Source organism: Sorex fumeus, unplaced genomic scaffold (assembly GCF_029834395.1).
Source record: "Sorex fumeus unplaced genomic scaffold, SorFum_2.1 ptg000165l, whole genome shotgun sequence".
In the NCBI taxonomy this organism is placed as follows: Eukaryota; Metazoa; Chordata; class Mammalia; order Eulipotyphla; family Soricidae; genus Sorex; species Sorex fumeus.
The window spans coordinates 1,087,982-1,113,573 of NW_026606222.1; the positions used below are offsets into that span (position 1 = coordinate 1,087,982).

At 58.7% G+C, this 25,592-nt stretch overlaps 1 protein-coding gene across 1 annotated transcript in view; it reads right to left on the minus strand.

Annotated features, from left to right (window-relative positions):
- SNX29 (sorting nexin 29) overlaps window positions 1-25,592 on the minus strand; it is an 81,323-nt gene that overhangs the window by 17,306 nt on the left and 38,425 nt on the right. Inside the window, exons 13-14 of the mRNA XM_056107415.1 lie at window positions 17,829-17,911; window positions 8,229-8,335 (exon numbers count right to left, since the gene is read on the minus strand). Of these exons, the coding sequence (XP_055963390.1) occupies window positions 8,229-8,335; window positions 17,829-17,911 (190 nt within the window). The remainder of the gene's footprint in view (window positions 1-8,228; window positions 8,336-17,828; window positions 17,912-25,592) is intronic.

Here is a 25,592-nt window from a genome sequence, read left to right on the forward strand (position 1 = left end):
GCACTGCTCACGCACTGGCCACCGGGAGCCCGGGGGGGGGGTCAGGCGCTGTGGGGGACAGCATGCAGGCCCCCCCCCCAGGCTGGAAGGGGACCCCGTGCTACGCATTTCCAGCCCTCTCCTGGGAGGCGCAGAGACCTCCTGAATACTTCTAAGGCGGCTCAATAAATTGTGCTCAGGCTCCCAGAGCCAGTAAGTGAAAGACATTCAATTTTGGGAGCGGCAGAGAGTGGCCAACTCCCCGGGGGTCCCCATCACCTGCCTGCCAGGGAGAGCTGGGGGGCGGGGAGGGAGGGGGGCAGGAAGGTGCCAGGGGCAGGCTGGAGGTGTGAGCCGTGGTCTGGAGGCTACGCTAGCCTTGGGGACTGCTGACCCCGCCTGCCAGTTGCCACCTGGTTGACCCAGAGAAGTTGCTTGACCTCTCTGGGCCTCAGCTTCTGCTGCTGTGAAAAGGGGCCTTAGTGCTGGCCTGGGGCTGTGGTACACACTAGTCTCCAGCCGGTGGAAGGTTCCCAGGTGCCACGCCAGCACCCAGGGGCACAGAGCAAACAAAGGAGGCCTTCCACAGGGCCAAGGTTCTGGTGCCCCGAGGTGAGCGGCCAACAGTACAGCCAGCGCAGAGGGCGCTGTCATGCCGGGTTCCATCACCCTGAGCCCCACTGGGAGGGACCCCTGAGTGCAGAGCCGGGAGGAAGCCCCGAGCATCGCCGGGTGTAACCCAAAACACAAACAAGATGAAGATCGGAGAGGCAGACGCTCAGGGCTGGAGTCAGGGCAGCCCACACCCGCACATTGGCAGCGTCCTGTGACAGGCAGGGAGGACCCAGTCCTTTCTCTTGTTTATTTTTTGCTTTTTTGGGTCACATGCTCCCCCAGAGCATCCAGGGCAGCTCGGCCTGGGAGAGCAGGCGCCCTGCCCCGAGTGCCGGGCAATGGAGCCAGCCCAGGAAGAGATAGAAGGGACAGACAGCTCCAACCTCCCTGCCAGGCAGCCTGAGTGGGGACAGGGAAGGTGTCACCGGCCACAGGAAGGGCCCCGAGGCTCTCCCCTCCTGCTGGGGGTTCGGGGAAGAAGACAAATTAAAGCTCTATGTAATCCAGCTGATAAATTAAAGCGCAAACCCCATTTTCGGAGGATCCTTTTGTTCTCAGAGATTGCCAAGATGTCAACCTCACGCGAGATAATAAGTAAGAATGGGCCTGGCACTTCCCAAATATTTAATTAATGCATTTGATCTGCTTTGCCGCAACAGTGAACAGTGGGCCAGGGGGGGAGGCTGAGCCTTAATGCTTAAGCCTCGGCTTTATAAAGTGCCTGTCACAACCTTAAGATGACTTAAATTATTACTTAAATGTAGCAACCCCCCCCCCCCATTAGAAAGTCGATTCTCCTTATAGTTTCTCAATTAACCTTTAAACAAGAGCTGCCAGGATGCATGTAAAAACCAGCTGTAAAAAAAAAAAAAAAAAAAAAAAAACCAACCTTGATTCTTACAAAGCAAAGGGCCTTCCCGCACCATCCCTCACGGCTCTGCAGACCACATCCCAGGGGGCACAGCTTCCTTCTGTCAGGCCCGAGCACAGCAGGGAGGCAGACCGCCTGTTTGCCAGACAGGAGGCCGACCTGGGTTCCATCCCTGGCATCCCATAGGGTCCCCTTAGCACCAACACGAGTGATTCCTGAGCACAGAGCCAGGAGGAACCTCTGAGCATCGCTGGGTGTGACACCACCCCAACAAACACACCTAAAAAAGAGGAGAAACAAACCCTTTCGAGCGCCTCATGACATACCCATGACCTGACAAGCTGCTATGGGGTCCCTAACTCTCCAGGCCCCCAACTCTGGAGGTCCCTAATTCTGAGGGTCCTAACTCTGCGGTCCCTAACTCTGAGGGTCCCCAACTCTGGGGTCCCTAACTCTGGGAGTCCTAACTCTGTGACCCCTAACTCTGGGGCCCTAACTGGGGGCCCTAACTCTGGAGGTTCCTGACTCCGGGGGCCCTAACTCCAGGCATGTGTCTAACTCTGGGACCAGCTGTTCTCGGCCCGTTCCCGCTTGCATCTGTTTGCCCCGGATGCCCGGGAGCTGGGTTCCTCTACAGGTTGCTTGTTCCTCCTCCCCTCCGTAGAAACTGAGGCCCGATGGGAAACCAAGAAGCTGCCGGCGGTGAGCAGGGACAGCGGTCCCGATGAAGGATGAGGAAGGCCCCGGGTGGGGGGCACGGCCGCCCCCACCCCTGCGGTGCTCAGGGCCAGACACGGATCCTCAGGCGCCCTCCGCCCTGTCCATGCCCACGTGCAGGCGCGAGAGACGGGGCAGGGGACTCGGACCCGGGCCCAGGGCTGCTGCCCACATGAATCTGAATCTCTGCCTCCGTTCCCTGCCCTTCCTTGGCCTTCCACCAGCGAACCCGCAAGACCCCTTATAATTCAGGCAAGGGGCTCCCCACCCACTCCAGGGCCAAGCCGGCGGGGGTGACCCCCAGGGCCGCTCGGGGCCACCCCGGGCCTGCCAGGAGCCTCCCTCCTGGAGGCCGCATCCAGCCCCTCTGCCCTGTCTCACTCACCAAAGAACCGACATCAGCCCAGGCCTGGCTAGACAACGGGCTCCTCAGAGCTGGGGTTGGAGCAGGGAGGAAGGTTCCAGAATCCAATGTGGGCTGAGCCCCGGCAACCCCAGATCTCTCCCAGAGAGCGAGGGTCTGCTCACTGTCCCCTGTCACCATTCCCAGGACTTGTGGCAACCTCATGGCCGGAACCACACCACCACCACCCCCCCCACACACACACACCCTCCTCTTCCTCACTAAGGGCACTTCAACCATGGTCAACCATGGTCACCATGTCCTCCACACACCCTCCGCCATCCCTTCCTACCCCATCACTGCTTCCACCAGAGCCTCCGCCAACAGCCCCACCCACCTCCCCCATCGGTCTGTGCTGCCACGGCATTCAATACTTTTGTAAAAAAATAAATAAATAAATTAGCGGGGCTGGAGCACAGCATGGAGGGCACTTGCCTTGCACCTGGGTTTGATCCCCGGCATCCCATAGGGTCCCCCGAGCACCGCCAGGAGGAACCCTTGAGCATCACCGGGTATGACCCCAAAAGCCAAATAAATAAGAGATAGCAACCAAAAGCAAAGGTTTTTCAAGCACTCGGCACTTGACCAGCGCGACCTGGCACGCCACTCAAGATCGGGTTCTCCCGCACCCTCGCCTCCCCTTCTCTGACACTTGTCAGGGGCGGAATCACACATCAGCCCCTCGGGGGGCCGGGGGTTCAACAGATCCATCTATGCGCCTCACGCACACACTCCAGATTCTCGTTTCTACAGCTCTCAAATCACCAGAACGCTGAAATAACCAGATTTTTTTATAGTATCACACTATGATAATTGATGTTTGTAATTACGGCCCTGAGGCTCCTTAACTGCCTTCTAAATTATCAAAGATCAAATTATGTTGGGTTGCATCTTAGTGTTAAGTATATTTTAATTATATTCTCATTCTTGGAAAATTAGTAACCCACATGACTGAAATCGATGATCAAGGCAGCTTTGTGAATAAAACATTCTGGATCGAGCTCAGCGTTCCAGAATGTTCTTTGCAAAGCTTGCCATCCTCATTCTGGGCAAACGAGAGTTCATCATCTAAATCCCCCTCTCTTCACTCCCCCCTACCAAAAAAAAAAAAAAACGGTTACTGCCACCTAGGAAAAGGTACGCTACGGAGCTTGGGGCTTGGAACGGCGCGACGGCGAGGAGGCTGGGAGGGGCCGGCGGAAGCAGCACAGCCACGGCGGGCGGGGGCTGAGAACAGGAGCCCCAAGACCGCCACTTTGGCTAGTTCATTTGTCTGCGATAGCACAGCGGGTAGGGCGTTTGCCTTACAAGCGGCCAACATGGCCGACCCGAGTTCGATTCCTCCGCCCCTCTCGGAGAGCCCGGCAAGCTACCGAGAGTATTCGATATGCCAGACACAGTAACAACAAAGTCTCCAATGGAGACGTTACTGGGCCCGCTCGAGCAAATCGACGATCAACGGGAGGGCCTTTACCTTTTACCTTTGTTTGGCTTTGGGGGACACCTGGTGATGCTCAGGGCTTGCTCCCGGCTCTGCACTCGGGAATCACTCCTGGCAGTGCTCGGGGGACCCTATGGGATGCCGGGGATGGAACTCGGGCCAGCCGCGTGCAAGGCCAGCCCCCTCCCCGCTGCCCTATCGCTCCAACAAGGCCCCCCACTTTGGCTGAGCTGAACCCACCTTTGCCTCTGGAGAGAGCAAAGGATCCGTGGCCACCCCCGGCATCCGAAGGATCTCCTGGGTACCAGGTGAGGAGACTCGCCCCTGGGCAGCTCCCCCGGACACAGAGCCCTCGGGCAGGGTCCGGGACTTGGTGGGGCGGCCCCGGGAACTCAGAAGCAGCCCGGGCCGGGCACAGCCCCACGCTGAGTTCTGTGTCGTTCCAAGCCCCGAAGAAGAGTGCCAGGTGCCGCATGAGGACAGCCAGGGAGTGGGCGAGGGGATGGGCAGATGCCGCCGCCCCCCTTGGCATCCCAGAGCTGGCAGCTTAGCCTGTACACCCCCCCCACCCCACACCCTGTTGCCTGACTCAGGCTATCTGGGGGCCGTGAGGAGGATGAGGGAGGGGGCGGGGCACACAGACCCGCCTCACCCAGGTCCTGGCAGCTCCATGCTGAATAACAGCAAGCAGGTCTGGGCTCGGTGGGTCCCTCGCCTGCCCCTGCCTCCTCTGCCGGAAACACCCACTCCTGCACTCCCACCTCCGGCCCGAGGGCCCTTCCTGCGGTCACGTGCTCCTTCAGGTTTTTCCCACGGCTTCTCCAGCCTCAGAGCCGGGTGTCTGTGTTGGGAATAGCCCTTTACCAGAGCAGTAACAGTCTGCTTCCAAACTGCCAGGCTCAGAACGATTTCCATCATTTCACTTTTTGCAAGGGGTGGGGAGGGAAGCCACACCTGGCAATGCTCAGGGGTCACTCCCAGCGGTGCTCGAGAGACCCTCTAAGGTGCCGGGGATCGAACCCAGACCTGCCACATGCAAGGCGGGCGCCCTCCCTGCTGTCATAGTGTTCTGGCCCCAAGACCTCCCATTTCTGAGCCTCAGCGGAACACAGATCCACTCCCAATCCGACACTGTGTTTTACTGGGAAGCTTCTTCTGTGGGAAAAACGACCTCTCAGTGGTCACAGAATTTGCCAGAGACCATGGTGTCGACTTCTGACACCACTGGGGTGGGGTGCACGTGCCCCCCGGCCCCCACAGCCTGAGGAAGTCCTGCCTGCCATAGAAATGACTGTCACGCCCACAGCGGCCCAGAGCTCGTGATCGGGAATCTCCGTGTGTTTCTCTGCCTGCTTGACACTGAAGCTCACGTGTCCGTTCAGACTCACGCTGCCGTGGGACGCAGCCAAAGCTGTGCTAAGGGGAAAATGTGTAGCTCTGCAAGCACTTCTCAGGAAGGAAGAAAGGGCCCACACAAATGACCTGACTTCACAGCTCAAGGTCTTCTAAAAGGACTGACAGGAGGAGCCCAAGCCAGGCAAGGGGAAAGAAATGATAAAACTTAAAGCAGAAATGAATGACGTGGAAACCCCCAAAACAATCCAAAACATGGATGAAACCAAGAGCTGTTTGTTTGAGAAAAATAAACAAGATCAGAGTGACTCTGCCACTGTAACAAGAATGAATGTGCTTGATACATTGTTTATTCTATGGGGGGGAGCAGAAAACCCTCCCCCACTCATCCCGCTGATGGTAAATATTCCTGAACACGGAGCCCTGCAGTCCTGCCAGCCTGGAAGAAGTCGGAGCTGTGGGCTTAGGGCGCTGGGCACTGCTGACCTATGGGAGGACACATGGTGGATGTGTGCCCCTCCCCCCTCAGAGGTGGGCAGGGATGCAGGGAGGGTGACAGGAAGGACCCCAGGCATATACGCAGTCTCTCAGCCACAAACTGCTTCCAAGGAGGAGAATGGGGGGGGGGGGGGCGGGGAGAACCTGGAAACTGACCCCGGGGGGAAGTGGACCCCAACTGGCCCAGGGGAAAGTGAATCCCAGCTGGCCCTAGGGTGGGGGTGGGGGAGTGGACCCCAGTGGGCCCCGGAAAACTCCACAGGACACAGGCAGAGCAGGACCAGCCAGGATCCCGCTACAGGGCCCCCTAGTGACCACCAACCATTTCTGTCACGCCTGGTGGGAGCGCTGAGTCGGACCCCAGTCCAGGCCACACGCCCACTGGGATGGAACTTGCTGCTACCCAGTCAAAGCCACCAGGGTCCTAAGGTTCTTCCACGGTGACCATCTTCCAGTGAGAGGTCACTGCGTATACAGACAGCGCATCCCTTGGCGGGGCTGGACACACACACACACACACACACACACACACACACACAGCCTCCGGGGACAGGGCCCGCTCCATCCCTGCCAGGCTTGCTAAGAAGGCCCAGAGCTGTGGCAACTACCAAAAACAAGAGTCAAAAAACAATCTCTGGGGCCAGGGAGACAGGGCAGCGAGGAGGGCGCTTGCGTTGCATGCTGCTGGCCGAGGTTCAATCCCCAGCAGCCCACGGGGTCCCCTCAGCACCACCAAGAGTGATCCCTGAGCACAGAGCCAGGGACAGGAACTGGGCACAGCCAGGTGTGGCCCCAAAACGAATCACGAATCACGACCATCCTGTTATTCGTCGATTGCCTCGAGCAGGCCCCAGTAACGTTTCCTTCATCCTAGCCCTGAGATTATATTCAAGGCTATTTAGGAGAACGAGACCCATCATTGTTACTGGTATTTGGCATATTGGGGTACGCCACAGGGAGTTTGCCAGACTCTGCCGTGTGGGCAGGCTACATTCGGTAGCCGGCCAGTTTGTCCAAAGTAGGAATGAGAAAATAAGATGTCATAAAAAGTTATCATAAGGAGGATTACCCCATAGCTTAGAGGCCAGCCCGGCATTCTAGGGGAAAGGGCAGCTCAGATAGAGAAGGGAGCACCAAATAAAGGGTGTTTGGAGGATCCTCCCAGGAGGGGAGATGCATGTCGAAAGTAGACTATGGACTGAACATGTTTGCCACTCAATGCCTCTTTTGCAGACCACAACACCCAAAAGGAGAGAGAGAACACAGGGGATTGCCCTGCCACAGAGGCAGGGGGATGGGGGGATGGGGGTGGGGGGATATTATCCATGGTGGTGGAAAACGGGCACTGGTGGAGGGATGGGTATCTGATCATTGTATAATTGAAACCCAAGCACAAAAAAAAATTGTAAATCTACAACTGTAAAAAAATAAATAAATAAAAATGAAAAAAAAAAAAGTTGTCATAAAAGTTCCGGTTCCAGGAGCTAGTTTTTATAGTCTCATCTCGAAAACAATTACAGTACATAGCAAGGGGGCGACACACGCCCTAAGGTGACATGTTGAGCTGTTCTGGGAGCGCTGGGGATGGGAGGGGTCTCGGGGACACTGGGGCAGGAGGCGGGGCTCTCAGGGGGCCGGGCTGCGCACTGGAATGACGAGCTCGTGAAAGGATCGTGAAGAGCACGGGAGATCACAGCACCTCAGTCGAGGAGAAAAGAAACACACAGACCTGGGAGGGAGGCGCTGGCTGGGGAGGAAGGTGATTAGAAAGACAAAGAAAGAAATCCAGACGCTGGGGCCGGAACGATGGTATAGCGGGCAGAGCGTTTGCCTTGCATGCAGCTGACCCGGGTTCGATTCCCAGCATCCCAAAGGATCCCCCAGGCACCACCAGATGTGATTCCTGAGTGCAAAGCCAGGAGTAACCCTTGAGCATCGCCGGGTGTGACCCAGAAAGAAAATAAATAAATAAATAAATAGATCTGAAAAAGAAAGAAACTCCCCCAAATACAGATCTCTGCACGTGTATGTGGCGCTCAGTTCATGCGGCTGGGGTGTCCCCCACGCCCAGGGTCGGTCACATGGAAGGCGCGTCTCACCCGCCTCTCGGCACCGCCCAGCTCCAAGGGCACCGAATCTCTCTCCGCTTTCCGGTCACCTCAACCCCGAGACTGAGGCCACCGCCCGCGTGTACAGCGACCTCGGCACACATGATCTCTCGCCCACATGCTGGAGCCAGCTCTGACGCCCCCGCGAGCACCTGGATCCTACCACCCCAAATTCTGTTCCCTGGGAGGGGGTGCAGGGCGCACCGTGGCCGCTTGGCCCTGTGGTCTCCCCACCACACTTACCTCAATGAGTTTCCTCTCGTAGGAGCTGGCCAGCTCCTCGGCCACTTCCCCCGGCTTCTGCTCCGAGACCGGGACCTCGCCATCCACGCTCCAGAGGCTGGGAGTGACTTCGGGAAAGAAGAAACACGACAGATCAGCATCCTTTGTTCTGTTTTACTTTGGGTGGGGGAAGGGGGAAGGTGACACCCAGCAGTGCTCAGGGCCGACTCCTGGCACTATGCTCAGGGATCATTCCTGGCGGGCTCAAGGGGCTCAGCCGCACACAAAGCCAAGTGCCCTCCCCACTGTATCCTCACTTCGGCTCCCCTCCCATCAGTATTCTGAAAATTAGTTTCTGGGGGCTGGAGTGATAGCACAGCAGGTAGGGTGTTTGCCATGCACGCGGTCAACCTGAGTTCGATTCCCAGCATCCCATATGTCTCCCAAGCACGGCCAGGAGTAATACCTGAGTGCGTGAACCAGGAGTCACCCCTGTGCATCGCCAGGGGTGACTTAAAAAGCAAAAAGAAAAAAAAATGAAATAAAAATAAATAAAAATAAAAATTGGTTGTTTTTTAATTGCTTTTTATTTTTTTTGTATGTGACAGACCCGGGTTCGATTCCCGGCATCCCATAGGGTCCCCCCGAGCCCCCCAAGAAGTGATTCCTGAGTGCAGGGCTAGGAGTCAGCATTGCTGGGTGTGGCCAGCAGTGATGGTGAAGTGCCTGGCCAGGGCGGCGGGGCACCTGTGTGGGCTCTCCCCGGGCACCCAGCACCCTCCTGCCGACCTAGGCACTTCTCAGACACACTCGCCCCAAGGCGGAGCCAGGTCCCAGGGGCAACGGCCCGAATCTCCGCTGTAGACACACCACCACTTCCAGGGAGCTCAGGGGCCAGGCCGGTGTCCCCACCACGTAGCCGGAAAGCTGCTCTGCTCTGCCCACAAATCCCTGCGTTTCTCCCCCAGTTCTGGGCCCCCCCAGCATGGACAGCGGGGGGTCTCTGAGAGCACTTTGTGGGGGTGGCCCCATAACACCGGGGTACGCCTCATGGCAGGGACTGGGGCTCCCACCCTCCCGGCCAGTTCCAGGCACCGGTCGCTGACAGCAGAGGCGATGGAGAACAGGCAGGACGGACTCACAGACAGGGAGGAAGGACAGACAAGCTCAGCCACAGGGGCCATGGGCGGGGGCTGTCCCGGACCCGCATGTCCTCACCTCGGCACCACCTCCCACGCCACAGGAATGAGTGCCAAACCACCCGGGCCGGGGCCACGGGACAGCGGGGAGGGCGCTCACCTGGCCGGCAGCTGGCCGGGGGGTTCCATCCCCGGCACCCTGTGGGGACCCCAGACCCGGCAGGAGGAATCCCTGAGCACTGAGTCCGGAGGGAACCCTGAGCACCAACAGGCAGGGCACCAGACAATAAACAGACGAGCCATCATCGAGGTAGGTGGAATCAACGCGCCCCCTTTGTTCACAACACGAGTGTCTGAAGACCACCAGGGCCAGCCTGAGGAGTTCCTCCCACTCAAACGTCTGGAGTGCCACTGGGTGTGTTACGAGAGTCACCTAGGATCTAGTCAATTGTTTATAAACAGGGCTGGGGTTCAGAGCTCCCCGGGACCATGGAGAAGTAACAAGGTAATTTCTAAGGAGGAGGAAACTGGGACTCGTGCCCAGAAGACCGTGGAGTTACTGCAGTTACCCTCCGAGAGGGCGGCCCTCGGCATCCGCCGGGGTCTCTGAAGAGCAGCGCCCAGGCAGGCCCGGCCCTGCAGTTTCCGTGAACGCTGTTACCCAGAAGAGCAGAACCCCACGACCCGCTACAGGAGGAAGGACCGAGAGCAGCGGAGAACAGCACTGCTCTCACCCAGGGGAGCGGGGAGTGGGGGCGCAGGGGGCTCAGCCCTCGCTCCGCGCCTCCCTCCAGAGTTCAAACATAGGGAAGCCGTGTCATGAGCTCTGAGAAAAGTCGAAAACCAAGGGGCCTGAGAGGCCGGAGAGAGAGCACACTGGGTCGGGCAGCTTGCCTGGCATGAGCCCACCTGGGTTTGACCCGCCCACATCCCAGATGGTCCCCGGGACTGAATCCTGAGTGCAGAAACAAGAGCAAGCCCTGAGCTTCGTTTGGTGTGGCCCCCGAGTAGAAGTAGAACAAATGAAAAGAAAAAAAAAATCCTTTTGGGGCTGGAGCGATAGCACGGCGGGTAGGGCGTTTGCCTTACATGCAGCCAACCCGGGTTCGATTCACGGCATCCCATAGGGTCCCCCGAGCACCGCCAGGAGTCATTCCTGAGTGCAGAGCCAGGAGGAACCTCTGTGCATTGCCGGGTGTGACCCAAAAAAGCAAAAAAAAAGGAAGAAAAAAAATTCTTTAAAAAAAAAATAATAGGGGCTGGAGAGAGAGCACAGCGGGGAGGGCGTTTGCCTTGCACGCGGCCAACCCGGGTTCGATTCCCAGCATCCCATATGGTCCCCTGAGCACTGACAGGAGTGATTCCTGAGTGCAGAGCCAGGAGTGACCCCTGTGCATTGCCGGGTGTGACCCAAAAAGCAAAAAAATAATAATAATAAAAAAATGACCCGAGTGGCAACACAGAAGCACGGCGGGGAAGGCACTTGCCTGGCACACGGCCAAGCACGACTCAAGCCCAGGCACCCCACACAGTTCCCCAGGTCCACTCGGAGTGACCTCGAATGCCTTTTGGGCAGGCGTGGCCACACCTGGTGTCCCGTGACTCTGGTCCAAGCGTGCAGGTCCTTCTGCGCACGCGCACACACAGACACAGACACGCACTTGTCTGCAGTGACAGTGAGGGCTCGGAGACCGGCCCTGCATTCCGGTCACTGCTGGCACCGCCCGAGCCAGCAGCCTGAGGGGGGGTGAAGCCTAGGGGACAGGCTCGCGCACTTTAGAGCCCGGTGAGTCGGGGGACACCCAGGAAACGGTTCCAGACATTTAAAACCCTCTAGACAACCACAAGCATGACCGAAAAACAGAGAGAGGAGAAATATGAACACGAGTCCTTCTGGTGCATCAGATGCTCCATGCAGAGGCCGCAGTGAGCGAGGGGACGGGGGCAGGCGCACCTGCCAGCTCGGGGGGTGCAGTGACCATTTGCTGGCTTACAGTGACTATTTAACAAGGGTCTCTAAATGCCGCCCGCAGCAGAAGCCAGCTCTACCCGGAGACAGTCCCCAGCCCCAGGGCCCTGAGACTGTCCCTCACACCAGGAAGTGCCGACCGTCCAGGCCTAAGAGGCCAGCATGAGCTGTGGGGGTGGAACTTGCAAGAAAACGCCTGGACATCAGCCCCTCCCAACCCTCCCCCTGACCCCACTTCCCGCCTAGAACTCTGCTCTCACGGCCAAACTCAGAGGGGTGTGCGTGCGTGAGGCCAGGGGTTTGACCCCGCATCACACAAACTTTCCCCATCCCCCGCCCACACACACACCACAGCACCCCTGGGTGTGGCCTGGCCCCTGAGAGCGGTCCCCACATGGCGGAGAGCAAAGGTCCCAAACGCTGGGACCCACCTACCTACCACCTCACCCCGGCCTTTCTCCAGCCAGACTTCTGCTTGGCCCTGCAGCGGTCGGCAGAACAGAACTGACGATGCTTTTAATGAGATTTGCGACAGGCCAGGCCGGGCTGGCGGGACGCAGGACATCAGTGTGGGTGCCCCCTGCCACAGAAGCAGGAGACCCAGCAGCCGAGAACTCACACACGGGCCCCGCTCCAGGCCAAGACCAGGCAGGGAAGGAGGAAACTGCCCTTTCCCAATAAGGCCCAGATGGTGATTGATCTGGGTCCTTCCCCGCACCCACCCTGTTCCCTCCGGCGCCCACCACTGGGACGTTCAATCACGAGGGCTGGAATGACAGGGCTGGAGTGGGAGGGTGTTTGCCTGACACGCGGCTAACCCGGGTTCGATTCCCAGCATCCCACACGGTCCCCCGAGCACTGCCAGGAGTGATTCCTGAGTGCAGAACCAGGGGTCATCCCGGAGCATAGCTGGGTGTGACCCAAAAGCAAAAAAAAAAAAAAAAAAAAAAAAACGCGCCCCACAAGCTCCCTGCCCGAGTCTGTGGCCTATGTTCGCACCCAGCCTGGAGTGGGTGTGACTCTCCCGCTCGGAGCCAGCTGCGAGCTGCGTTTCCCTCTGGGTGACAGCATGGGGCACGAACCTTTCTCTTTTTCCTTGTGTCCTACCCAGAGACCTTTCAGCGTCCCTGCTCGGGGCTCCTCCGAGTCTCCAGCTGGGACCAGTAGCCAGAACCCTGCGGTGAGCTTGACGTGGAGAGAGGGGCCGGGCAGGAGGACACGGCGGACGGGGGAGCCCCGTCAAGCTCCCGCGGGCACCACGGGCCTCTGCCCCGCGACTGGGGCGGGGGCCGAAAACGTGGACGGCAGCGGGCCAGCTGGTCCCCTGGGCGACCTCGGCCAGCAGGGCACACAGCGTCACTGAACAGAAAAGTCAGGTTCAGGTTCCACCTCCCTCCCGCTATTAATACCCACTGCGCGGGAAGGAGGGACCCAGAGCCAGAGCACAGCGACCACATTCCCGTGAGAGCCACCGGTGGCACGCGCTGGTGTGGGCAGGAGAAAGGCAAGAGGGGAGAGCAGCAGGAGCCAAGCCCTGAGAAACAGCCAGCGACGCTCAGGAATCGCTCCCGGCGGTGCTCGGGGAACCCTACGGGATGCCGGGGACGGAACCTGGGTCGGCCGCGTGCCACCGGTGGCTCTCACGGGCCGTCCCCGCTGTGCTCTGGCTCTGGGTCCCTCCTTCCCGCGCAGCCCCCTCCCTCCTGTCCCGCTCCGCCGCTTTCCCAGGGGGACTCGGCAAGGCAGCCCCAGGCACAGACGGAGTGGGGGGAAGTGGGGTGCAGGGGTCCCTGCCAGCCTGCTGCCAGGTGGGGGCTCCCCTCACAGGCTGGGGAAGCACCTCATCTCTCCTGAGACGACAGGCCAGCTGCTTGGCCGCTGTGGGGGTGGGTGCAGGGGAGGAGGGGGGCTGGGCGAAGGCGCCGGGAAACGGCTCGGGGTGAAGGCGGGCTGAGAAGGGCAGCCCCAAGTCCCCAGGGCTCGGCAGACCCCCCCAGCGATGGGCTCCAGGGCGCTCCCACCTGGCTCCCACCTGGCACCTGAGTCTGTTAGTCTGGTTCAGGGGGGTCTCACCTGGTGGTCCTCAGGGCTACTCCCGCCTCTACCCTCAGGAGCGCTTCCTGGCGACCCTCAGGGGACACCGGGGGCTGGGCCTGGGTGCACAGGGCTGGGGCGCTCTGGACCCCAGCATGGACACGCCATGGGGCCCGGCCGGGAGAGAGGCCGAGCCTCGGAGGGGACGGCCAGAGTGGGAAGCACCGGGAACCATGCTGGGCCACCCTCTGCCCGCCATGTGCCAGCGCCTCCCCGTGGCAAAGGGCCCCAGCCTCGGAGGCCCCGAGGGAGAAGCCCCTATGGGTGACAGAGGAGCAGAAGCCACGGGACCCTGAGGGCGGGAGGGGCAGGGCCAGCGGGGTCCCTGGCCACCACCGCAAGGGAGCATCTCCCCTGAACTCAGTGCAGGTGAGCGTACGAGTGGGGGGAGGGCGAGGTGTGCATTCAGGGTGTGTGTGTGTGTGTGTATGCTGTGTGGAGTACATGTGTGTGAGAGTGTATGTGAGTGGGGGTGTGGAGGTGTGTGTTTGGGGGGTGTGTGTGGCTGTGAGTGTGTGGGGGAGTCTGGGGGTGTGTGTATGAGTGGGGGGTACAGGGGTGTGAGAGTGTGTATTATTGTGTGTGGTGGTGTTTGTGTGTGTGTGAGTAGGGGCGTGTGCGTGGAGGTGTGTGCGTTCAAAGGGGGCCATGAGAGTGTGTATGATTGTGCATGATAGTGTATTTGTAGGAGTGTGTGTCGAGAAGCGGGAGGTGTAGAGGTGTGTGCGTTCAGAGTGTGTGTGTATGGTTGTGAGCGGGCAGTGACGTGTGTGAGTGTGTGTTTAAGGCTGGGGATGTGTGTGGAGGTGTGTGCGTTCCGGGGGAGCGTGAGTGAATGCGTCTGACTGTGTGTGTGTGGTGACGTATGTGTGTGAGTGTATGTGTGTGGTTGTGAGTGTGTGGTGGCGCATGTGAGTATATATAATTGTGTAGTAGTGTATCGTGTGAGTGTGTGGTGGTGTCTTACGCGTGTGTATGGGCGTGAGTGCGTGGCGGTGTTTTTGTGTGATTGTGTGTGGATGGCTGTGAGTGTGTGGTGGTATATGTGTGTGCTCATGAATGGGGATGAGTGTGGAGATGTGTGCGTCCAGAGGGCGCTGTGAGAGTGTGTGTGCGGGTATGTGTATGACTGAGTGTGTGGTGGGACAAGTGAGTGTGAGTGGGGGTGTGTGCGTGGAGGTGTGCATTCAGGGGTGTGTGAGAATGTGGGTGTCTGCGTGTGTGGGTGTGGGTGTGTGTGTGTGTGAGGTACAGGTGGGATATATGTTACGTGGTGCATGTGTGTGTGGCATGTATGGAGTTGCTGTGTGCTGTGTATAATTCCCATGTGTATGTGTGTACGTATGTGGGGTGCGTGTATGCATGAACGTGATATGTGTGTGCACAGATGAGGTGTGTGGTGTATGTGTGTGTGATTTAAGTATCTGGGGTGTGCTATGTATGTGTATCAGAGGGGGTGAATACTTCGTATGTACTGAGTGGTGTATGTGAGTGGTGTGTGTGTGAGTGCGTGTGTGAGTGCGTGTGTGGTATGCATGTTAGTGGGGTGTGTGCGTGTGCGGTATGCATGAGTGGTGTTCGTATCTATGTGAGTGGTGTGTGTGTGTGAGTGGTGTGTATGCGTATGTGTGTGGTGTGTATGAGTGGTGTGTGTATGTGGTGTGTGTGTGTGTGTGAGTGCGTGTGTGGTATGCATGTTAGTGGGGTGTGTGTGTATGTGGTATGCATGAGTGGTGTTCGTATCTGAGTGGTGTGTGTGTGTGTGTGAGTGCGTGTGTGGTATGCATGTTAGTGGGGTGTGTGCGTGTGTGGTATGCATGAGTGGTGTTCGTATCTGAGTGGTGTGTGTGTGTGTGTGAGTGCGTGTGTGGTATGCATGTTAGTGGGGTGTGTGCGTGTGCGGTATGCATGAGTGGTGTTCGTATCTATGTGAGTGGTGTGTGTGTGAGTGGTGTGTATGCGTATGTGTGTGGTGTGTATGAGTGGTGTGTGTATGTGGTGTGTGTGTGTGTGTGAGTGCGTGTGTGGTATGCATGTTAGTGGGGTGTGTGTGTATGTGGTATGCATGAGTGGTGTTCGTATCTGAGTGGTGTGTGTGTGTGTGTGAGTGCGTGTGTAGTATGCATGTTAGTGGGGTGTGTGCGTGTGTGGTATGCATGAGTGGTGTTCGTATCTGAGTGGTGTGTGTGTGTGTGTGAGTGCGTGTGTGGTATGCATGTTAGTGGGGTGTGTGCGTGTGCGGTATGCATGAGTGGTGTTCGTATCTATGTGAGTGGTGTGTGTGTGTGAGTGGTGTGTATGCGTATGTGTGTGGTGTGTATGAGTGGTGTGTGTATGTGGTGTGTGTGGGGGGGGTTGTGTGTGCACGAGTGTGCGAGCTGATGGGCAGAGTTGAGTCGCTGGCCCACGAACAGCCCGACGGCCATCGGGCCCGGCCACCCTGAGGCCGCCGTGGGGGCTTGCTGCTGCCAGGCGGGGGGGGAGGGGGGTCCCTCCCGCTCCCGCTCCCGCTCCCGGGCAGGTGCTCCGTGCGGGTGCTGCCTCTGCTGCCGTCACACACCCGCAGGGAACGTGCAGTGCGTGGACCAACCGTTTTCGCGGGCGCGAGGAGGCCGCCCCCTCCCGCGGGCCGGACCCTCCCACCCGGCAGCTATTCTTACCCGGCGCTCATCTGCGTAATTTTAACACTGCAGAATATAGCCGGCCTAAGAATATTTTTTTATAATTACACCCATCACAGGAACTGTCAGTATCTAATGAAGGATAATTTCAGCTATTATAAGAAGCTTAAAAGATCATTTTCATGAATAATTCGTAATATGAATCATTAAACTCAAACAATGTCGGGATTTTTTCTAAGGAGGAGGAAGACTTGCGTGTGCCTGTGAGGGACCGACCCTTTCCCAGGGCACGCGTTTCTGCCGGGCGCCAGAACACTGAGGCACGAGGGGCGGAGCTTCCTGTGGGGGTGGGGACCCGCTGACCCGCCCACACATCACTTCCCACTCCGGGACTCTCTCCGGCTTCCCCATCCAAGAGCAAGATCCGAGTCTCTGGGCCAGCCACAGGGCGTGGGCCTCGGCCCCCCTTCAGGGAGGTAACCCTCAGCTGAGAACAGGCCCCGGGGCCAGGGCGTCATTGTCCTGGAAAACTGCACCTGGATCCAGCCATACCTGCATCCCAGCTCTTTGTTTGGGATCCGCTTTCTCGTTGGCGTCCTTTCATTTCCACTGTTTGCAAACACAACCGAGTTGGGTTGGGGGGTGGGGAGGGGGGTTCTATCTCTAAAAGAAAATAAAGCCTCTGGAGAGAATCCCAGAACCAGAACTCCCAGGACGTCTGAAGCCAAAGTCTTGGGCACAGTGGGAGCTGAGGCTAGGCAGGAGGTGGAGACCCAGGTGAGAGGGTGTGTGTGTGTGTGTGTGTAAAGTCAGGCACCAGAGTGACAGTAGAGTTTTAAACAGCATTAAAAATAGCAAATTTTTAACAGTATTGAAATTTTCACTACGAGGGCCAGAATGGTAGTACAATGGGGAGGGCGTTTGCCTTGCCTGCGGCCGACCCGGGTTCGATCCCCAGCATCCCACAGGGTGCCCCGAGCACCACCAGGAGTGATTCCTGAGCGCAGAGCCAGGAGGGACCCCGGAGCATCGCCAGGCAGGGCCCCCAAACAAACAAAAGTTTCACTCTGAGGGATACTTTCCGAAGGGCAGTGGGGCAGGAGAGATGGGCCTGGACAGACAGACCCTCGAGCACCTGAGTGTCAAGATCCCCGAGTGCTGCCCCTTCTGTGCCCACGGCCTGGGCCTCCCTGAGCGAGTCGGCAAAAATAGCTCGGTGAGTCACGGGCGGTGCCTGTCGGAGCAGCCTCCATGGCGAGGGCTGCGTGTCACGGCGAACGAGGCGCCGTGAAGGCTGCGTCTCAGCGTGTGTGTGTGTGTGTGTGTGTCTGTGCATGTGCATGTGTGTGCTTGTGTTTGTGTGTGTTTGTGTGTGCATGTGCATGTGTGTGCCTGTGTGGGCGTGCATGTGTGTGCGTGTGTGTGTGTGTGTGCGCGCCCCAGCTTGGGAGCACACTGCTCGCCATGGGCCAGTAAGAGCCACTTTGGTAAAAGACGTCAGAGTCGGCGGAGGACATCGGCTGTGCGGAGACGCTGGGGGATGTGACAGGCAGCAGGACCCCCGGGGGAGAGGACCCCCACTAACAACAACCCCTTGAGGCACCTTCAGCAAGAAGACCCTGATACGACGGGGCAGGCCCGGGGATCTCCCAGAATCCCGCCCGGGGCTGCCGTCCAGCCCGGTTCTAGCAGGATCGGGCGCCTGGTGAGCGGGTCCCACACCCCCAGGGGGCCAGGGAGAAGATGGCAGAGCCCAGCCCAGCCCCCAGCCCCGCCCCGGCCCTAGCCCGCCCCTCACCTTCGGGGGTCTGACCTTCCCGTTTCAGCATCTGGACGGCGCCCACGTACTTCTTCAGCTGGACTTTCAGCACCTCGTTTTCTCTGCAGGAACAGGAACATGTGAAAAAAGGATAAAAAAATTAAGAATTTTTTAAACTGGCAACAACCCAAACAGGGATCGAATCCGGGTGCAGGAAAACCACCCCTGGTGCTCCCTACAAACCGTCACGCCTTCCAGGGGCTGGGACGTAGGACATCGGTTGGGGCGCAGGCCCTGATTCCTTTCCCGGCACCACCCGAATCTCCGGGTGCAGCCTTGGAGGCACCCTGAGCTCCGCGCAGTGGCCCAGGGACCCCTCGGCACCGGGAGCTTAAGGCGGGTCCCCCCCACACACATACTCCACCTTCCGGCTTCACATCAGCTGACTCACCTGAGCCCTACTTGGGAAGGCACTTTTTTTTTTGCTTTTTGGGCCACACCCAGCGACGCACAGGGGTTGCTCCTGGCTCTGCACTCAGGAATTACTCCTGACAGTGCTCGGGGGACCCTATGGGATGCTGGGAATCGAACCCGGGTCGGCCGCATGCAAGGCAAACGCCCTCCCTGCCGTGCTATCACCCTGGCCCAAGGACAAACACCTCTTATCACAGTCCCTGCCCAGTGCCCGCGCCCCACAGTTTCCTCTGCCAGGGCATCTGCAGGCCCAAGAGACCCGCCCTTCTGTAGCGGGGGAGTGCTGGGAGCAGCTACGAGGCTCTACTCCTCAGTGCTCCCCATGCTCTGAAGGCCCCGGGCCACTCCGAGGGGCCAGAGGCAGGGAGGGCCCAGCCAGCCGAGGCGCTTCCTTTTCTTTGCTTTGTATCTGGGGGGTGCCAGGCTCACCCCCACATCCCTGCACCCCAGTCCACCCGCCCCACTGCTCACATGGCCCCTGGCCATTCTGCAATCGCCAGAGCACACATGGGGGACGGGGGAGCACGTACGTGAGATTCTTCCTATGCTCCCCAAGGCCAGCTGCCACGGTGGGGCTGAGATGTCCCCCGAGAATCCCACCCGCCCAGAGGGCACCGTTTCTACTCCCCCCGGCGCTGGGCTCTCAACAGCCCAGCACCAACGCCGCTGAGCCTGCAGGGCCCGGCTGGCTGCCACACGGCGCGGCACCAGCACACGCGGCTCCTGGCTGCGGAGGGCTGAGGTGTCCGACCTGCAGGTTGGCATCGAGGCCCGGCGATGTGGGACAAGAGGGGCCGGAAACTCTCTCAGAGTCACCGAGTGCTTGGGAAGCCCCCATCGTGGCCCTGAGCTCTGGCTCTGACGTCCCCGTGTTTCCGTGTCCATGGGGTCCTGCAGGCGGGCCAGCTCATCCTCCGAATCCCGCCCCCAGGCCCAAGACACAGCGGGAGGCCCCCCGGCAGAGCACAGTGCCTCGATGGCCCTTTCTTGGGGCTGATCAGCTGCGTCCTCGGATTTTCTCTCATGTCTCTTTTATGCTATGGGGGCCACACCCGGTGGTGCTTGGGGCTTCCTCCTGGCTCTGTGCTCAGGGATCACGCCTGGTGGTACCAGGGATCGAACCTAGGTTGGCCGCATGCAAAGCAAGTGCTCCCACCCCCAGTACTTGCGCCCCAGTAACTCCTGAATTCTCTTGACTGTGCTCATCTGTGGAATAGAAAGTAACAGAATGGGAGACTAACACCCAAGGGTAGTAGCGATAAGGGCCAGGAGGATCATTCCAAGCCGGCCTCATGTGCTGGGGGAAAAGGCAGCTGGGACAGAGAAGGGACCACCAAGACATGCTCGGGGCGGGAGACGCGTGCTGAAAGCAGATGACGACCAAACATGCTGGCTGCCCCCTACCTATACCTATACCGCAAACCACAAGACCCAAAAGGAGAGAGAAAGAGGAACTGTGCCTGCCAGGGAGGCGGGGGGAGGTGGGATGAGGGTGACAGGAGGGACACTGCAACACTGGTGGTGGAGAATGGGCACTGATGGAGGGATGGGTACTCGATCACTGTATGTATTACTTAAACGTAATCACGGAAGTCTGTAAGTATAATTGTATCTCACGGTGATTCATTAAAAAAAAATAATAAATAATAATTAAAATTTAAATTAAAAAAAAAAAAACTCCTGAATTCTCTCTCCCCAAATGTCACCGGAGTAGATGTCACCCACTGCCTCGTCTCTGCACCCTGCAGGCATGGGGGGTTGCTGGGTTGCAGCTTCCCCCCACATAGGGCCTGGTGCTCTCCACTGGGGGGGTGGCTATTCACACCTCCCACCCATTCATTCGGGGTCCTGCTCAGAGCGGCACCCCTGGCCGGAAGTGAAAGCAGAGGGTCAAAGGCGACTCATGAAAATATTTAAAAATTTTTAAAACTGGGCAGGAGGTGGGGTGTGGAGGAGGACGGGCGGGAACCTGGGGACACTGGTGCTGGGAAATGGACACTGGTGGAGGGGTGGGTGTTGGAACACCGTATGACTGAACGCCAATCATGAACAGCTCGGATTTCCCACTTGGGTCTATCCCCCAGTGATTCCATTGAAAAGTTTTCAAAAAAACGGAAAAACCACAAAACCCCAGCAACCAGCACTAAGCGGGGGAGGTGGGGCTGGGGTCAGGGACGGTGGACGCTCAACCCAGTGAGAATTCCAGTGAGGTTTCCCCAGTTAGCTCCAGAAGGGCCAACTCTGACCTGCCAGCGGGAAGGGAAAGAAACCATCGTGCCAAAAACGGTTTTTTCAAAAGAGCCGAAAATTTCGGAGATTCGCGCCATCCAGCTTCAAGCCTTCGAATCCAGCCACGGCGATCCAGGACGTGTCAGAGGCAGGAAAAGGAACACAGAGCAAGACGGGAGGACAAGGGGCCAGGAAAGAAATTCACGAGCGTGGCCAAGAAACGCCTGGCCAAAGTACAGACGCAGCTGGAAGGAAGGTCTGTACTTTTTCCTGGGCCGCTTCGTTCTCAAACAAACCCCGCCAGCCACTCACGAGCGAAAGGCCTTAGAGAAAGCCGAGACAAACACTGATTCCAAATGGCCCCGGACCCCCGAGAAACGAGACTCTGGTGCACGTCCCACTGCCTGACCTTCATGGGGATGGTCCGCTCAGCCCCGAGATGATACCGGAAGTCTTTTTTGATTTTATTTATTTATTGGCTTTGGGGGTCACACCCGGCGATGCTCAGGGGTTCCTCCTGGCTCTGCACTCAGGAATTACTCCGGGCAGTGCTCGGGGGAGATCCTCTGGGATGCTGGGGATCAAACCTGGGTTGCCCAGGTACAAGGTAAGTAAGTGCCCTTCCTGCCGAACTCTCGCTCTGGCCCCCATGGCCATAAGCTTTATCTGCAACAGGAAATAAAGAAAACGTTCATTGGGCCCCGCTGACTGAGGGTGTGGAGGAGAGGGTGGGTGGAGAAGGTTCCCAGTGAGAGAAAATGCTTTTGGGTCACGCGCACGACAAAGGCCTTCTATCCACAGTGCACAGACAATGTTCCATGACAAGTTGTTCCACTCTGGGGCACCCCAGGGGCCGGCGGGCGAGAGCTCTCCCTACCCCAAGGGACCCAGCCCCAGCAGTCAACCTCCACTACCCCACCAACGCCAAGCTCCAGGCCACTTTCTGGACACATCATGGGACATTTCCTATCCATGGTCCATGATTACCACACGTTCAGACAATCGGCAACAGATCATAGAGAAAAAAAAAAAAAAATATATATATATATATATGCCTCGGAGTGCCCGGCAAACTACTGAGAGTATCCCGCCCACACATCCCTTGCCAGAGCCTGGCAAGCTCCCTATGTCATATTCGATATGCCAAAACCGGTAACTATAACGGGTTCATTCCCCTGACCCCGAAAGAGCCATCAATCGTGGGAAAGACAAGGAGAGGCTGCTGAAATCTCAGGGTTGGGGCAAACAGAGACGTTACTGGCGCCTGCTCGAATAAACTGATGAACAACGGGATGACAGTGATAATACAGTGATAGACAATGCTTGAGATTTAGTTTCAAAGGTCTCAATATAATGAACTGGGGGGGCGGGGGAGGTCAGGTCAGCCAGAGGCACAGTACAGTAGGGAAGGTCCCCGTCTCGCAAACCACCAACCCTGGGTGGGTCCCTGGCCTCCCCCATGGTCCCCAGAGCACTAGCAGAGACTCCCAAATGCAAACCCAGGACGTGGCCCTGAGCACTGCCAGACGTGACCCCCAAACTAAGAGAAACAAAGTGTGAGGCGGGGGTGGGGGAGGGAGTGTTTGTCGGGACGTTTTATCAAAGATACACAGTGAACAGGAAAGACGCCACGTGGGGCGATAGCACAGCGGAGAAGGCGTTTGCCTTGCACGCAGTCAACCCAAGTTCCATCCCCCGCATCCCAAAGGGTCCCCTGAGCCCCGCCAGGAGGATTCCTGAGCGCAGAGCCAGGCAGGCATCAGCCCTGAGCATCGCCAGGCGTGGCCCCCTAACTGAATAACGGATATGCAGAACCGCCTCATTCGTTCAGGAGATGCAAACTAAAAGCACAGCAAGACGCCCTCACGATGCTCCTGGCTAGGAACCCAAAATGCTTCTGTGCCCTGGGAAATATCAGCCACCGCGGGCGGGTGAGACCCAAGAAAGGGCTACGGTGGCACCAGGCAGCTCTGTGCAATGGTCAGAAGGAAGCAGGTCCTTACTGGCCACCGGCTCCGGGCAGACAGACCTTTCCCTGAGCTGACAGGGCAGGGGGTGAAACCACGATTGCACACGGCAGGTGCTTGGCAAGTGCCAAGACAACGATGCCAGGGCACAGACGCCAGGACTCCCACGAAGAATTCGTGCATTCATCTCCCGAGAAGCTCGGCTGTGTGCCGAGAACCACGCTCAGCATTCTCAGGCAGGTGGGAGTCGTGTCCAGCGACCAGGACAGGGGCCCGAGAGGTGACACAGTGGGTAGGGTGTTTACCTTGTATGCGGCTGACCGGGGTTTCGTCCCCGGCATCCCACTCCTGAGCAGCGCCAGAAGTGATTCCTGAGCGCAGAGTCAGGAGTCACCCCTGAGCATCGCTGGGTGTGACACAGAAAGCAAAAAAAAAAAGATAAACCAAGAACAATCGTGCACCGGCTATGTGCCCACAAGACAGGGCCATGAGACCCACACAGCATCCTGCACCAGGGCCCGCTGGGCCAGCAGCAGCGCCCCCCGGAGACGGGCAGTTGGCAGGTGGGGGAAAAACCCAGCAGTGCTCAGGGCTCCCTCCTGGCCCTGATGCTGGGAGGCGCCAGGCACCCTGGGATCTGCCCCACACACCAGGCCAGGCGTGACCCAGCACCCAGAGGCACTCACCGTGCCGGCCCTCGATGACTGGGGTGCCACGTTTCCTGGGCTGGGGAGGCCAGGGCAGGCAGCTGCCAGACAGGGGTGCCTTCACAGACGCTCTGGGGATCAGCCTCAGCACTGTGCCCTCAACAGCAGGCGCCCCCAGGCACCCCAACCTCGTTCGACCTTTGTGGCCTCCTTTTTTTTTTTGGCTTTTTGGGTCACATCCGGCAATGCTCAGGGGTTCCTCCTGGCTCTGCACTCAGGAATGACTCCTGGCGGTGCTTGGGGGATGCTAAGGGATGCTGGGAATCGAACCCGGGTTGGCCGCGTGCAAGGCAAATGCCCTCCCTGCCAGGCTATCGCTCCAGCCCATTCATGGTCTCCTTAAAGGAGCCATCACCCCCCCCCCCCAGCCAAATCCCCCCACAGGGCGTAAACTCCTGCTGGTGCTTGTCATGGAGCACGTGGGCTGCAGCAGATTAGAGACGGCTTAGATCACCCCTCCAGAGCGTCCCTAAAAATAGCATAATCCCCAAGGGACGGTGCCCAAGCCCATCTCCCGTTAGAAGTCACCTGCACGGGAAACGGAAAAGAATTAAGGGTTTGTTTGGTTTTTTTTCCTTAGGACCCGGAGGAGAGAACAGCTGACTACTGACCGGCCCTCATCCCGTGGAGACCCCAAAATCTGAGATTTTTTCTGGTACACTGCAACACGACTGGCCACGCAGAGAAACGTTCCTTCCTGCCTTCACCCCACGCCTCGAGATGCGAAGGGGAGAAGCCTCGGGGGGCAGAGAGCGGGAGAAGCAGACAGCCCGCCGGCCCCAGCAGCCGCCTTAACCCTGCAGCTCCTGATCCCCGCGTGATTTATTATTTATGAGGCGCCCACAGAGATATCTCGGGGAAAAGAAATCCGTTGCTTGGGTTTTTTTTTTTGCTCCAAGAATTCTCTTACGCCTTTGGAGTCAGGCAGGCAGCTCAAGGCCATCGGTCAGCCCCTGCCCAGCTTGGCCCTGTCAGACAGCAATGACCCCAAGGCCGCCACAGCCGACTTCCCTGCCAGCCGGCCCTGGACCACCCAACAGGGCGCGGGGCTCCCCGTCCTTCGGCAGCTTGGGGGTCCCAGGCAGATGCCCCCATCACCTTCCCGGGAGGGGTGTCCCGTAGGGTTCGGTGGGTGTCAAGGGTACACGGAGGCGGCCAACCGATTTTCAGGGGTCCCGCACGGTGCCCACCAGGGCACCCCCAAGTAGGGTCAAGGGGACCTGAACCAGGAAGTCATGGGGCGGGTAAGGGGGCTCTCTTCCGGCCTCTCAGCAGTTGGAGGGACCCCTAGAAGCTGGGAGCGCAGGGTCAGCGTCCCCCCGGCCACCAGGCAGGCGCGGAGAAGCTTCAGGAGTCAAAGGCCCAGAGTGAGGGTCAGACCGGGTCCGGCCCCCAGAGCCCTGCAGGTCTGCGAGGACAGGCAGGATAAAGCGAGGCTCGGGCCCCTCCCAGCCCCTGCCCACTTCTTGCCAATGAAGTTTTATTGAAACCGGGAGTCTGGAGGGCGACATTCCCTCCCGCAGCTAAGTGGAGTCGTGCCCACAGGGATGGGCAGGCCAATCCAGGGGGCACTGGGCCCCTGCTGGGAGGCTCCTGGCAGTCGTGTTCCCTGGGGATCTCAGCGCCCACACTCCTGGTGGCCGTGCTGCCTCCTGATCCAAGGGGCTGTCACCACAGGGTGCGAACGTGGAGACAGTGCCCAGAGTCTCCGTGCTGGCTGGGCAGCGCCTCAGCCCTCTGCTGACCCTCACCCTCGGTCCTCACAGGGCCCACCCCCAAAAGATCCATCTCACAGATGAAAACACTGAGGATCAGGGCCGTGACCTGTGCTAAACCAGGTCTGGGGGCTCAGAGGACAGAAGGAGCAGGACAGTGAGGCGGCAGGCAGACCCCCACGTGCCAACGACCTCCGTCCTGTCCCCACGCTGACCCTCCTGCTGCTGGGTTGTTGCTCCTGCCCTCCTTGGCCCCCACCCCACGCATGTGCCCCGGGGCTCTGCCACCTCACCGTTATTTGAAGATGCTCACATGACCGACTTCTCCCCATGTAAACAGAGACAGCGGGACAGACAGCCACCTCAGTGCCAAGCTGCATTTCCCCTCTCACAGCACCCACTGGTGAAGGAGGGCGGGGGGAGGGAGGAAGAAGGAAGGAAGAAAGGACGGAAGGAGGGAGGGAGGGAGGGATGGAGGGAGAGAGGGAGGGAGAAGGAAGGAAGGAAGAAAGGAAGGAAGGAAGGAAAAGGAAGGGAAGGAGGGAGGGAGGGAGGGAGGGACGGAAGGAGGAAAAGGAAGGAAGGAAGGAAGGAAGGAAGGAAGGAAGGAAGGAAGGAAGGAAGCGAGGAAAGGAAGGAGGGAGGGAGGGAGGAAGAAAGGGAGGAAAAGGGAAGGAAGGAAGGAAGGAAGGAAGGAAGGAAGGAAGGAAG